The 15,453-nt window shown below is 34.6% G+C and overlaps 2 protein-coding genes across 2 annotated transcripts; both read left to right on the top strand.

Moving 5' to 3' along the window:
• The first annotated feature begins 4,258 nt into the window (after positions 1–4,258).
• On the top strand, positions 4,259–6,377 carry LOC121760876 (cytochrome P450 736A117-like). The gene is made up of 2 exons (XM_042156473.1): positions 4,259–5,026; positions 5,769–6,377. Exons 1-2 carry the CDS (start codon positions 4,259–4,261, stop codon positions 6,375–6,377), a joined length of 1,377 nt encoding a protein of 458 aa, XP_042012407.1.
• Positions 6,378–12,448: 6,071 nt separating this feature from the next.
• On the top strand, positions 12,449–14,657 carry LOC121760198 (cytochrome P450 736A117-like). Its single transcript, XM_042155843.1, has 2 exons — positions 12,449–13,389; positions 13,979–14,657. Exons 1-2 carry the CDS (start codon positions 12,529–12,531, stop codon positions 14,585–14,587), a joined length of 1,470 nt encoding a protein of 489 aa, XP_042011777.1. The 5' UTR covers positions 12,449–12,528; the 3' UTR covers positions 14,588–14,657.
• Positions 14,658–15,453: the final 796 nt, after the last annotated feature.

The following is a 15,453-nucleotide window of genomic DNA, read 5'->3' on the forward strand; positions in this document are numbered from 1 at the left end:
AGTTTTTATCTTACACCTCATTTTTTACTAACAATATTTCAATTAATTTTTCTTTCTCTCTTTCTTTCATTTAATTAATTTTGAATTAAAAATTTGTATTATCTCCAAATTTCTATTTTTATGGTACAAATGAAAAGTAATATTTATTGAGATAGACTTATTAGCAATTTAGCATACATAATTATAGGGTTTTGATATTGATTTTATATTTGACAACATTGTAGCGATAGATTTTTTAATTTGATTAGTTTCATTTTTATAAAAGAAACCGTTAATGAAATAAAATAAAATAAAAATTATTTCCAGCACGGCAATAACTACAATTTTATTGTAATGGGAAGCAGATGAACGAAATACTGCAGTCAGAGCTTATTTTTAAATATAACTCAATTTCTTCCTACAGAATTGTCACAAAAGTTTATTAAACAAAGAAGATTTTTTTTCAAAATTGTCACTGAATAAAAAAAATCATTATATACCATTGTTTGTATAAGAAGAAATAAAATTGGACACGAAAAGTTTTGAAACGTGTCTACGAAATATCATGCATGAGTATAATACTATTACCAACTAACATTAGTTTGATATTATCCCCTTTAAATCAAGCCCGTAGAGAATTGTTTTTGGATCACTCCCAAAAATACTCAAACTAATTGAGATTAGACAGGAATTATATACCCCTTTCAACCTCCCTTCGGATGCTACATCCGACGTGGGATCAGTTTTTACCCAACAAATACTACGTCAATTAACCGTACATCGTGCAGAAAATATTGCGAATTTTCAGTATTATATAAATTATTAAAATTACGCACTGATATCGTACGAGCATAGTAGTATTATATTATGTACGTGATCAGTACGTGGCACGTATTTTGTAATATTACTAGCATTATTTCTTCTTATTTGATTCATTTATGTTAATTCCAATATAAAAGTTACTAGCATTATTTCGTTTGTTCATTTTTTTGTCATTTAAAATAAATAGATAAAATAATAGATCGAGATTTGATTTTTTTTTATTTATAAAATCAATGATAACAATAATAAGAAGTTTGGATACAATCATGCAAAAAAATATTAGTAATTCATATTAATATACTAATAATTGAGTAAAAGTTTGGGTATTCATACACACCCTTGTGCTAAAAATATCATAAAATTCATCCAAACTTGCACTTTTATCATTCAATTGAAAAAAACAATATCCTAATTCAGACTGTTTCATGGAAACCATTTTCCTTATGTCTGGCTGCACATGAAACAATGTTACTACTATTACTATTTATAGATGAAGAAAAATGAGAATTCTCATCCATATATAAATCACCTGACATAAGTGCCCCTTTGCTTTGTGAAAAGCTAGTTTACTCTTCAATTTTCATTTGGCTGCCATACAAATCCTCCAATCCTATTATTTATTATCGGATTTATTTGAACGCACGTTTCCGCTGCCAACCCCTACAGAAACTCAGGCCATGAATTTGCGTCGGCCAGCGATGCATCGATGGTTGTGCTCCGACGGAGGTTGCGGAATGAAATACAATCCAAAAATTGAAGGGCCACCGAAATCGTAAGCACTACCGTCGTGGTTAACGTCGTCACAGGAGTATCTGGACAGTCGTCGTGACAGGAGGGAGAGGGAGAATCGTGGGAGGAAGAGGGTAGCATCGGAAATCCCGAGAGATCGTGGGGTAATCTTGCCGGTGGTAAGAACTTAATCTACTTGAAAAGTGAGAATCGTGGGAGGAGGGGATCGATATGTGGGAGAGGGAAAGTCATGTGTGGGAGGGGAGGGTAGCATCAGAAATCCCAAGAGAATAGTTACATAACCCACCAATTTTGTGGGTTACATAAACGAGCATAACAAGGTATTTTTGGCCGGGCCGAGACGGGCCTTTCCCTTTTACCAGGCTTTGAGTTAAGCTTTTCTTTGATAACAAACACTTAAAAATGTATAAATACACATCTATATTTAGGCATTACCGGCTTATCACATGCCCTTATAAGCATGTGATCTAGGCAGACATGCAAGCAAAGTAGTTATTTAAAATTATTGACATGTTGGCTTAATTATGGTTTCCATCTCAACTTCTTAAATTGTTTTCAAATCTATCGCTATTTTTATAAAATATCAACTTTATATTTAATATTTTAAACTAATAACAAATTTATTGGCCGATATATGGAGGCCTAAGCCCACACTAAAAAGGGGAAAGTGTTATTAATTTGGAGCAGCCTGTTTAAGTGTTGGCCCATCGGGTTTGGACCAATGTATGCATGGTTTCACACGAGATTCCTCCTAAAATGACTTTATTTTGGGGGCATATAGTTGATCAGCAAAAGAAAATAGAAGATTCAAATACAATGTTGTTGGGATCCTTCTTACTGGAATTACAAGAGATAAACAATACCGGGCGTAATATAACCCAAGAAGGAATATCTGAAAACTGAAAATTACACGAAAATCGAAACTGCCAAAGGAAATTAAACATGGCCGAGTTAAGGAGGCCTCTTTCCGCAAGACAAGATACGCCCCGGTAGTGCTCTCGGTTTGGCGTGTCGTCCCCAAAGATAAAACGGCTACGTCTCTGGTGAAGCAGCACCGCAATCAACAGAGCTCCGGTGAACTGGAAGAGGAGATGGAAGAGCTTCGGGAAGAAAGACAATGCAGAGAGAGTATGATGCTTGTGAGTATGTTCGTATGTTGTTCTATCTGCTAATGCAAGGAATGACTAGCCTATTTATAGGCTTGGTCCACTGCGGGGGTCAACTTAGCCTTGATGGCTGTCATCATGGCTCATCATGGCGGGCCTGTAACCGCCGGCCGTTACGAGTTTGAAAGCTGGAGTGGTCGACGTTGAATCTAGACGTTGTATTCAACCGTCACATGTGGATTTCGTGAAGCGACTTGATCAAGACACTGATCAAGCCATCGCTCAAGGCGCAGCAGGCCGAGTTGATCAGGCTGCTGATCAAGGCGCAGCAGGCCGAGTTTATCAGGCTGCTGATCAAGGCGCAGCATGTCAAGTTGATCAGGCTACTGCCCAAAACTGAGGTGGTCCAAAACATTAAGTCTGGATCCAGAACCAAGCCCAAAGACCACCCAAAGACCAATTGCCAAGGGCAAGGGCAAGGGCTCGGGCGCGGGCACAGGCGCGGCTCGGCTCGGCGCGCGTGTGGGCTCTTTCACCCATCTTAGTCCACGATAATTACTAAGTGTAATAAGTCACTTAATAAATACACATTTAAAGATGTGTCTCATCTCCTATGTGAGATAATTAACACTAGTTAATTACTCCCTACACTTTCAACTTATAGCTTTATCAAAAGCTACAATGTGGCCAACTTTTATCCACTATTTCTTACTCACCGAGAATCGGATTTGAGAAAGTGAATATACTACGGTCATCTACGCGGAACGTAGATCAACGCTATATCATTTAATTTTCCAAAATTAAATGTCTCGTCACATTTATTATTGGTCAAATTTCGTTGACTGGACATCTTAAATTCAAGATTCCAACAAATGTAATGTCAATATTGTAACACTCCTTTCCATGTGCACGAACTGTTATTTCAAACTATTTTCATTGTTTCATGTTAATTGGGTCATTTTTTTTATTTTGAGAAGTTCCAACATAATTGAGTCCTTTTTTATTTTTGGTACTCTTATTCTATACTTTCTTCATCCCTCTTACTTCGTTCTTATCCACTTAACACACTATTATTTATCTTCGTACCGAAAAAAATGTCTCAATTAACAAGAAACGGATGGAGTACAACATTACGAATAACTATTAGACTCCTAATTAATCAAACTCTAACTCTAATATATACCAACACAATAAACAATATTGACTTTGACTGCAGTAAAATAAATCCTACATCATTTAAAATGTAGGATGCGTGATTTAAAATGTAAAGGGATTCATCAATCCAATCAAATGTATAAAACTAGCTAATGTGATGACAACTTGCTTTAAATATTTTATGGTAATATTCAACGCTTAAGGCCATTCAGTTAAATATTTAACATTAATTGCCGTCGTTTATTGTTTTTTTTACATGGCCGGCCAATAAAACATTAAACTTAATAGTACTCCTTAAAACTATTAAAACTCCTCCATTTGAAGCTTGCATTGCATGTCAATATCTATCCATCCATCATCTTAATCACAAAAATTTTATCACTTGGAAAACATGTCAATTCTACTTATTTTCATCTCCTTGTTGCTATCATGGATGATCAAGAAATATGTATTCAAGTTCAACCACCACGTTCATAAAACTCCTCCACCAGCTCAGCGCACTGACCCACCGCGCCTTCCAAACCCTAGGCGCGAAGCACGGCCCGGTCATGCTCCTCCACTTCGGCAGCAGGCCCGCGATCGTCGTCCAATCAGCCGACACAGCTGCACAGATCATCAAAGACCACGACCTCATCTTCGCCGACAAGCCCCACTTCAGCTCCACGCGCCGCCTTCTGTACGATAACAAGGACGTGATCTTCGCCCCCTACGGCGAGTACTGGAGGAAACTGAAGAGCATATGCGTTCTCCAGCTGTTCAGCAACAAAAGGGTTCAATCTTACAAGTTTATTAGAGAGGAAGAGACAGCTCTCTTGTTAGAAGAGATTGACTCATGTTGTTTGTCTGAAACGGCGGTGGATTTGAGCCAACTGTTTGATTTGCACTCGAATAATGTGATCTGCAGAGCTGCTTTTGGGAGGAGGTTTGTGGGAAGGAGGTTTGCGGTGGTGCTGAGGGAACTTTTCCGGCTGATGGCGACTGTGGAGATCGGGGAGTTTGTTCCGTGGCTTTCGTGGATTAGTCGGGTTAATGGGTTTAATTGGAGAGTTGAGAAGGTGAGAGAAGAGGGTGATGAGATCTTGGAGATGGTGGTTGAAGAGCACATCAGTAGAGGCTTAGAGGGGAGTGATGCAGTGGATGAAAACAAGGAGTTTTTTCTTGATATTTTGCTTAAGGCTTCAATTGATAGAGATGGTATCAAAGCAATCCTTCTGGTACACCACTCTCTCTTGCTATGCCCTTTGATGAAAATATTCATATGTGAGTTGTTATGAATACTTAGTGAGTCATTAATTAATTACTTTCCTACGTTCGTGAATAGGAGTTCTAGTTGAGTTCGCTGAGAGTTTTAAGAAATATAATGAAAAGTGGGTAGAAAAAGATAGTAATGTGAGTAAAAAATATTAGTGAAATGAGAAAACAGACTAATATTTTTACTATCCACTTACACTAACACTATTTTCACATTACTTAATTCAATTTTACCATCCACTAACACTATTTTAACTACCATTCAACTCATCTCTCTTACTTTACCAATTATGCATTAATTACCCAAATGTCATTATTTTTTTTAACAGAGGGAGTATAATTGTTTCCCTATGTATTATGTATATCTAACAATAACTCTAGTAGTACTTTATTACTCCCTCCTTCCGTGAAATGTAGTCCAATTTTTCCATCTTGGTCCGTCCGTAAAAAGTTGTCCACTTTGCTTTTTTTTCTATTTTAGGTAAATGGTCCTCATTTTCCACTAACTCTTTACAGTCGCATTCTATTATACAACTAATATATAAATGTAGGACCCTCATTCCACAAACTTTTTCAACTCACTTTCTTCACATTTCTTAAAACTCGTGTTGTTTCAAACTTGGACAATATTTCATGAACGGAGGGAGTACTTGTTGTAATTGTTGTGGGTTTTATATTCTAACTTTTCCCCATTACATTTGCAAGGACATGCTTGCCGGTGGAACAGATACAACATCTTCAACTCTTGAGTGGGCGATGACAGAACTCATACGACATCCTACCGTCATGATGAACTTGCAAACAGAAGTACGGGGAATTGTCAAAGATAGAAAGATCATAACCGATGAGGATTTGGGTGAAATGCAGTATTTAAAAGCTGTAATCAAGGAAACCCTACGTCTGCATGCTCCAGCCCCATTATTGGGGCGAGTTGCTCGAGAGGACGTAACAGTTATGGGGTATGAAATCCCAGCCAACATGATGGTCATCACCAATGTCTGGGCCATAGGCAGAGATCCTGCATCTTGGGAGGAGCCACACAAGTTCCATCCAGAGAGGTTCCTAAATTCTTCACTAGACTTCAAAGGTCTTGATTTCAGGTTTTCCCCGTTCGGGCATGGGAGACGAGGCTGCCCAGGGATCGCGCTTGCAATAGCAAGCGTTGAGGTCGTGCTGGCAAATCTTGTGCACAAGTTCGAGTGGAAACTGCCAATGGGAGCTAAATGTGAGGATTTGGACGTGATGGAACAGCCTGGTGTTGATATTCATAGAAAGAATCCTCTTCTTGTTGTGCCAACTCTGATTGGAACATAACACGCTATAAGAGATCATACACAAGTTTACAGTTTGAATAATGTTATAAGCATGTGAAGGAAATTAGATTTATAAACAATTAAAGATTTAAAATAGGAATTTAAGATGGGATGAACTACCAAAATTACTAACTAGAGCACAAATTATATGTTAATAAAAAAATATCATCACAACGTGGACCATAATATATATATAATAATCATTATCCTATCCTGTAGCATGTAAAGGAATATCTAGGCTGGTTTGGAGGCCTAAAGGCTAAAGCCCACACAAGATACGGACCAGTGTTATTAAATTTCAACGGCCTGATTTGGCCCATCCAATGCATGGTTTCATTCTGTCCACCAAAATTAGTAGTTACCTATTTATGGAAAGTTTATCTCTGAAATAATGTGAATTATACTTTCTATTAACAATATTAATCACTATTTTCTACGTCTCTCTTAATTTATTAATTTTATATAGAAATTCATATTTTCCAACACTAAATCAAGAAAAGTACAAACTAGACTAATTAAAGGTGACAACTTGCATGCAATATTTTAAGGTGATATTCAACGCTTAAGGCCATTCAATTAAATAGGGGTGTCGAAACGGGTAGCGGGTATCGGATACCCGCTACCCGACAGAAACAGGAAACGGGTCGGGATCAGGTATTCATATTTTGGGACCTGATACCCGAACGGATATACCCGTTAGTCCTGAATTACCTGATTTTTTATAATTATATTAGCATTTTGTATATCATCATAAAATTTTAAATATGCCCTCACAACATTATATATTTTTTCGTTATCCTTTTATCAAAGTTAAGTCTGTTTAACTTTTATAATCTTTTTAATTACAGTAACACATAAAAACATATAGTATACTAACATAATTTTCGGAATCTTCATTTTTATATATTATATATTCAGTAATATATAGAGTTGTGATCAATGTCGAACCCTTCTTAAAGACCGAACTAGAGACCAAATTTGGGTCATCCATTTTTCTTAATCTTGTGGTTAGGATTAATTTACAATTAATTTAATATTTTATACAATAAATACTTTTTTATTTTATTTTTTTTATTTTTTTAAAAAAAATATTAAAATTTATATATATATATATTAATTTATTTATTTATTTATTTTTTTTATTCAATAAAAACTTGCCGGAGTAAATAATGAACTATATTCACTAAATAATGAACTAAATGAAGTATGTTATGAAGTAATTTTAACATGTTATTGAAATTTAATATTAACTGTGTTAAACGTCAAGCGGCAGTAATGAACTATATTCAATAAATAATTAACCAAATGAACGTTAGTAATAAAACAAATATGACATTTTATTGAAATCTAATGTTAACTGTGTTAAACGTCAAGCAGTAGTAATGAACTTATTACTTCATTCAGCGATGCTATTACTTCATTCCATTAGTTTATTACTTCATCCCATTAGTTTATTACTTTATTCAGTCATGCTATTACTTCATTCCATTAGATTATTACTTCATAATGTGTTATGACATAATTATCTTTCAGTTGAAGTAAATTCGGTATATAATGAATGCGAAATATTACTTCATAACATACGTTCATTTAGTTCATTATTTACTCCAGCAACTTTTTATTGAATAAAAAAATTTAGCAAATTTTTTTTATAATTTTTTTAAAAAAACTTAAAAATAAAAATAAAAAAAAATTATTGAATAAAATATTAAATTAATTGTAAATTAATCCTAACCAAAAGATTATGAAAATGGATGGCCCAAATTTGGTCTCTAGTTCAGTTTTTAAGACTGGATTTGTGGATAATGGGACTTCATACTGTCATATACATATATTGTATATTAAATAAAAGGTTTAGTTTATGCTGTGTGTTTATATATATGAATGATTGAAAATTCATTACTCATGTTTGGAATTTGGATTTTTTATTTGTTTTATGATGAATTCATCTAAATCAAGGATACTTACGAATGATGATCAACAGATGAGCATATTATGGCAGTAATTAGTTTCGAAATATCTTGAGCATATTATGGCAGTATATTATGGAGTAAAATATACAAATAACAATAATAATAAGATTTAAAAAAAATGGTCGGATTGGGTACCCGCGTCGTTGGGTGCGGGATACCCGACTCGGGTATCGGGTAATACCTGATACAGTACGGGATGGGTATCGGGACTGCCTTTGGGGCCGAAATCGGGTATGGGTACCCGACTCGTCGGGTGCGGGTACCCGCGGGCAGTGGCGGATCTAGGGGGGGCAAGAGGGGGCGGTCGCCCCCTCCGTGCGACTATTTTTCCCTTATCGGGATGTAATTTTACCATGTCCGCCCCCTCCGTTTGCCTCCGGCGTCGCCCCGAATAACCAAAAAAATAGCCATGTCCGCACTAAACCAAGCTAATATTATATATTCCGCCCCCTCCATTTCCGGATCCTGGATCCGCCACTGCCCGCGGGTACCCGTTTCGACACCCCTACAATTAAATATTCAACATGTAATGTCGTCGTTAATTTAATTATTCGTTTGATTCACACGGAGTATTAAAACTTACATACTTACATGGCGGACCTAGCATATACTCTATGTACTAATTAATTTCATACGGAATATTAAAACTTCTCCATTATTATAAAGTTTTGGGTTAACAGTCATTTAAATCATGAAATTTAATTAAGTTATAGTCTATTTCATAAATTTCTAAATTGGAATATTAAATCATGAAGTTTCAATTTTTCTCAACTATTCATACATGCATAAAATATCATCTTTTAACGATATTCAAAACGATGTGTTTCATTAATTTAAGTATTTTTCTCTTTTATATTCTATTATTTTTTTTCCTTTCTCATTCTTATTTTATTGAAATATTGCCGTTTGTAATAACACAAAGAGATGTCGATTTCTGCATAAATGGGACAATTAAGAAAAAATGAAACTTCGTGATTTAATATTTCAATTTCAAAGTTCATGAAATAGATCAAAATTTAACTAAATTTTATGATTTAAATGGCTATTAACTCTAAAATTTTTATCGCTTAGCACATTTAATTAAGGCCGTTTAATTAAATATCAACATTATTTACCGTTGTTAAGTTATTCATTTCTTTCACATGGAAAAACTATAGACTACAAATTACATAGCCAACCTAGCGTATTACACAAACATAAATTTTATAGCCCAAATAATAAAGTAACAAAGAAAAAACTATAGACTACAAATTACATAGCCAACCTAGCGTATTATACAAACATAAATTTTATAGCCCAAATAATAAAGTAATAAAGAAAAAACTATAGACTACAAATTACACAGCCAACCTAGCGTATTATACAAACATAAATTTTATAGCCCAAATAATAAAGTAACAAAGAAAAAACTATAGACTACAAATTACACAGCCAACCTAGCGTATTACACCAAATTTGGGCCATCCATTTTTCTTAATCTTGTAGTTAGGATTAATTTGCAATTAATTTAATATTTTATACAATAAATACTTTTTAAATTTTTAATTTTTTAAAATTTTTATTTAAATTTTTTTATATTTTTTTTAAAAAAATAATTTTTAAAATTTTTTTTATTCAATAAAAACTTGCCGGAGTAAATAATGAATTATATTCACTAAATAATGAACTAAATGAAGTATGTTATGAAGTAATTTTGACATGTTAATGAAATCCAATATTAACTGTGTTAAACGTCAAACGGTAGTCATGAACTATATTCAATAAATAATGAACCAAATGAACGTTAGTAATGAAACAAATATGACATTTTATTGAAATCTAATGTTAACTGTGTTAAACGTCAAGCAGTAGTAATGAACTTATTACTTCATTCAATCACGCTATTACTTCATTCCATTAGTTTATTACTTCATCCCATTAGTTTATTACTTTATTCAGTCATGCTATTACTTCATTCCATTAGTTTATTACTTCATTCCATTAGATTATTACTTCATAATGTGTTATGACATAATTATCTTTCAGTTGAAGTAAATTCGGTATATAATGAATGCGAAATATTACTTCATAACATACGTTCATTTAGTTCATTATGTAATGAATATAGTTCATTATTTACTCCATGAAGTTTTTATTGAATAAAAAAATTTAACAAAAAATAATTTTAAATTTTTTTTAAAAAACTTAAAAATAAAAAAATTTATTGAATAAAATATTAAATTAATTGTAAATTAATCCTAACCAAAAGATTATGAAAAATGGATGGCCCAAATTTGGTCTCTAGTTCAATTTCAAGACTGAATTTGTGGATAATGGGACTTCATACTGTCATATACATATATTGTATATTATATAAAAGGTTTAGTTTATTGTGTGTGTTTATATATATGAATGATTGAAAATTCATTACTCATGTTTGGACTTTGGATTTTTTATTTGTTTTATGATGAATTCATCTAAATCAAGGATACTTACGAATGATGATCAGCAGATGAGCATATTATGGTAGTAATTAGTTTCGAAATATCTTGAGCATATTATGGCAGTATATTATGGAGTAAAATATACAAATAACAATAATAATAAGATTTTTTAAAAAATGGTCGGGTTGGGTACCCGCGTCGTCGGGTGCGGGATAACCCACTCGGGTATCGGGTAATACCTGACACAGTACGGGACGGGTATCGGGACTGCCTTTGGGGCCGAAATTGGGTACGGGTACCCGCGGGTACCCGTTTCGACACCCCTACAATTAAATATTCAACATGTAATGCCGTCGTTAATTTAATTATTCGTTTGATTCACACGGAGTATTAAAACTTACATACTTACATGGCGGACCTAGCATATACTCTATGTACTAATTAATTTCATACGGAATATTAAAACTTCTCCATTATTATAAAGTTTTGGGTTAATAGTCATTTAAATCATGAAATTTAATTAAATTATAGTCTATTTCATAAATTTCTAAATTGGAATATTAAATCATGAAGTTTCAATTTTTCTCAACTATTCATTCATGCATAAAATATCATCTTTTAACGATATTCAAAACGATGTGTTTCATTAATTTAAGTATTTTTCTCTTTTATATTCTTTTATTTTTTTTTCCTTTCTCATTCTTATTTTATTGAAATATTGCCGTTTGTAATAACACAAAGAGATGTCGATTTCTGCATAAATGGGACAACTAAGAAAAAATGAAACTTCGTGATTTAATATTTCAATTTCAAAGTTCATGAAATAGATCAAAATTTAACTAAATTTCATGATTTAAATGGCTATTAACTCTAAAATTTTTATTGCTTAGCACATTTAATTAAGGCCGTTTAATTAAATATCAACATTATTGACCATTGTCAAGTTATTCATTTCTTTCACATGGAAAAACTATAGACTACAAATCCCTTGCACATTTAATTAAGGCCGTTTAATTAAGTATCAACATTATTTACCGTTGTTAAGTTATTCATTTCTTTCACATGGAAAAACTATAGACTACAAATTACATAGCCAACCTAGCGTATTACACAAACATAAATTTTATAGCCCAAATAATAAAGTAACAAAGAAAAAACTATAGACTACAAATTACATAGCCAACCTAGCGTATTACACCAAATTTGGGCCATCCATTTTTCTTAATCTTGAGGTTAGGATTAATTTACAATTAATGATTCTACTACTATCGAACGGAGGGCGTATTACACCAAATTTGGGTCATGTATAAAATGGCAAAATGATTCTACTACTATCGAACGGAGGAAGTATTTAGTATGTACTCCACAATTGACTAACTCATTTTACTTACAAGTACTATTATCAAACTAACACTCGCCCCGTCCATGAAAAATAGTCTCATTTTGTCAGTTTGAGATGTTCACAAAAAAAGTCTCATTTCTAAAAGTGAAAAATTTATCTCTCATATTTTACCTACTTTTTCTTCTCTCTTTCATACTTTATCAGATTTTTTTTCATTTATCGTTTACTTTATCAAGTTTTTCTCCTTTAAACTCATATCGTCCACAAATAAGACTATTTTCTATGGACAAAGAAGGTATATAAAAGTAGGGTTCACATCCCACTAATTTTTATCAATCACTGTTTAAAGGATTCGGAGGGAGTATATTAAAACATAAACCCCCTCTATCTATTATCATCCATCAATTGAAAAACATGTCAATTCTACTTATTCTCATCACATTATTCTTGTCATCATGGATGCTCAAGAAATACATATTGAACCACCACCCTTCAAACAAACAACCACCATCTCCACCGAAGCTCCCGGTGATCGGAAACCTCCACCAGCTGAGCGCGCTGACCCACCGCTCCCTCCAAACCCTAGGCGCGAAGCACGGGCCGGTCATGCTCCTCCAATTCGGCAGCAATCCCGTGCTGGTTATCCAATCAGCCGACACAGCTGCACAGATCATCAAAGAGCACGACCTCGTCTTCTCCGACAGGCCCCACACGAGCTCCACGCGCCGCCTCATGTACGACCTGAAGGACGTGATCATCGCCCCCTACGGGGAGTACTGGCGGAAGCTGAAGAGCATATTCGTTCTTCAGCTTCTCAGCAACAAAAGGGTTCAATCTTACAAGTTTATTAGAGAGGAAGAGACAGCTCTCTTGTTAGAAGAGATTGACTCATGTTGTTTGTCTGAAACGGCGGTGGATTTGAGCCAACTGTTTGATTTGCACTCAAATAATGTGATCTGCAGAGCTGCTTTTGGGAGGAGGTTTGTGGGAGGGAGGTTTGCGGTGGTGCTGAGGGAACTTTTACGGCTGATGGCGACTGTGGAGATCGGGGAGTTTGTTCCGTGGCTTTCGTGGATTAGTCGGGTTAATGGGTTTGATAGGAGAGTTGAGAAGGTGAGAGAAGAGGTTGATGAGTTCTTGGAGATGGTGGTTGAAGAGCACATCAGTAGAGGCTTGGAGAGTGGATGTGATGGAAACAAAAACAATGAGAATTTTGTTGATATTTTGCTTAAGGATTCTTCCATTGATAGAGATGGTATCAAAGCCATCCTTCTGGTACATCTCTCTCTCTCTCTGGTTGGTTCCCTTTAGTACATAGTGAAAAACTATATCTTAGTATTTTCCCCTAGATGTAAGAGTGTGTGTGAGTTGGCCTAGTGGTTGAGTCTATAATCTTTTTTTTTTTTCGGTTTGTCCCACAAAATTAGTCCACTTTCTTTTATGGCAAGTTTTTTCTATTATGAGGCGTGCCTCATTTCCACTAACAATACTAGAATCACTTTTTCTTTCTATCTCTCTCTTATATTTTATCAATTTCACATAAAACTTGAGTAGTATGGGATGAAGGGAGTTTTATATATCTAAAAAGCATGATGAAAACGACTTGGCTAGCATCGCCCCCATGAAAACTAGATATGTATTTCTGAATCGTAAAAATCATATAATTGCTTCCCTCTGTTTTTAGTAGTATCTGAAAAACATAGTGAAAAAACTGGATTAGCATTGGTCCGTAGACACAGTAACTAGGTAAACAATTCTCGTGTACTTTATCGCTTTTCGTGATTGTTGTGCGTGTTATATCCTAGACACAGTAACTAGGTAAACAGTTCTCGTGTACTTTATTGCTTCTCGTGACAATTCCAAGGACATGCTTGCTGGTGGAACAGACACAACATCTTCGACTCTTGAGTGGGCGATGACAGAACTCATACGAAACCCTATAGTCAGGATGAAGTTGCAAACAGAAGTACGGGAAATCGTCAAAGACAGACAGGTCATAACCGATGATGACTTAGGGAAAATGCAGTATCTGAAAGCCGTGATCAAGGAAACCCTACGCCTGCGTGCTCCAGTCTCACTACTAGGGCGAGTAACTCGAGAGGACATAACAGTTATGGGTTATGACATCTCGGCCAACACATTGGTCCTCGTCAACACATGGGCCATAGGCAGAGATCCTACATCTTGGGAGGAACCGGAGATGTTCCACCCAGAGAGGTTCCTAAATTCTTTGCTAGACTTCAATGGTCTCGATTTCAAGTTTGCCCCGTTTGGGCATGGGAGACGAGGCTGCCCAGGGATCGCGCTTGCAATAGCAAGCGTTGAGGTCGTGCTAGCAAATCTTATGCACAAGTTCGAGTGGAAACTGCCAATGGGAGCTAAATGTGAGGACTTGGACGTGATGGAACAGCCTGGTGTTACTCTTCATAGGAAGAATCCTCTTCTTGTTGTACCAACTCCGATTGGAACATAACATGTTATAATAAGAGATCATGCACAAGTTTACAATTTGAATAAAGTTATAAGCACGTGAAGGAATGAAATATCTACGCAGATTTGTAAACAAAGAATTAAAATAAGGATTAAATATAGGATTAATTTCAAACTAAACTACCAAAAATTACTAACTATAGAGAGATGGAAAGAAAAAGTAATTGGAGTATTATTAGTGGAGAATGAGACACATCTCATTAGAGAAAAAAATTACTAAAGAAATGGATTATTTTTATAGGACAGACCATAATGAAAAATGTCTCTATTTTTATGAGACGGAGAGAGTATATATATATATATAACTAGCATAAACCATAATATATATCATAATCATTTTCCTAGTGGAAATGAGTAATTTACTAAACATGCCCTAAGCATGTGAAGGAATATCTAGGCAGATTAGTAAGTTCATCCCATAAATATCTAGGCAGATTGGAGGCCTAAAGGTTAAAGCCGACAAAAGAAACGGGCCGGTGTTATTAATATCAGAATAAGTCTTGGCCCATCGGGTTCGGGCCAATCAATGGTTTCAAACATGATTCCTCCAAATATGACTTTGGAAAATTGCAAAAGCAAATAGAAGATTCAAATAACAGAATTGAGTGTGATTCCACCACAATTACGAATATCAATTAGACTTCTAATCAAACTTTAAATCTAACTTTAACATATAGTAACAACTAAATAAACAATATTACTATTTTTCCATCCATAAAAAACTACAGTAGCCATATTTTTCTCTCAAGTGATGTGGATTATATTGTCCATTAACAACACTCAAATTCACTTTTTCTATATTAAAATCCACGTTGTCCTAAATTAAAAAAAATTATGATATCAGCTCTA

Source organism: Salvia splendens, chromosome 13, assembly GCF_004379255.2.
Source record: "Salvia splendens isolate huo1 chromosome 13, SspV2, whole genome shotgun sequence".
NCBI classification, from domain to species: domain Eukaryota; kingdom Viridiplantae; phylum Streptophyta; class Magnoliopsida; order Lamiales; family Lamiaceae; genus Salvia; species Salvia splendens.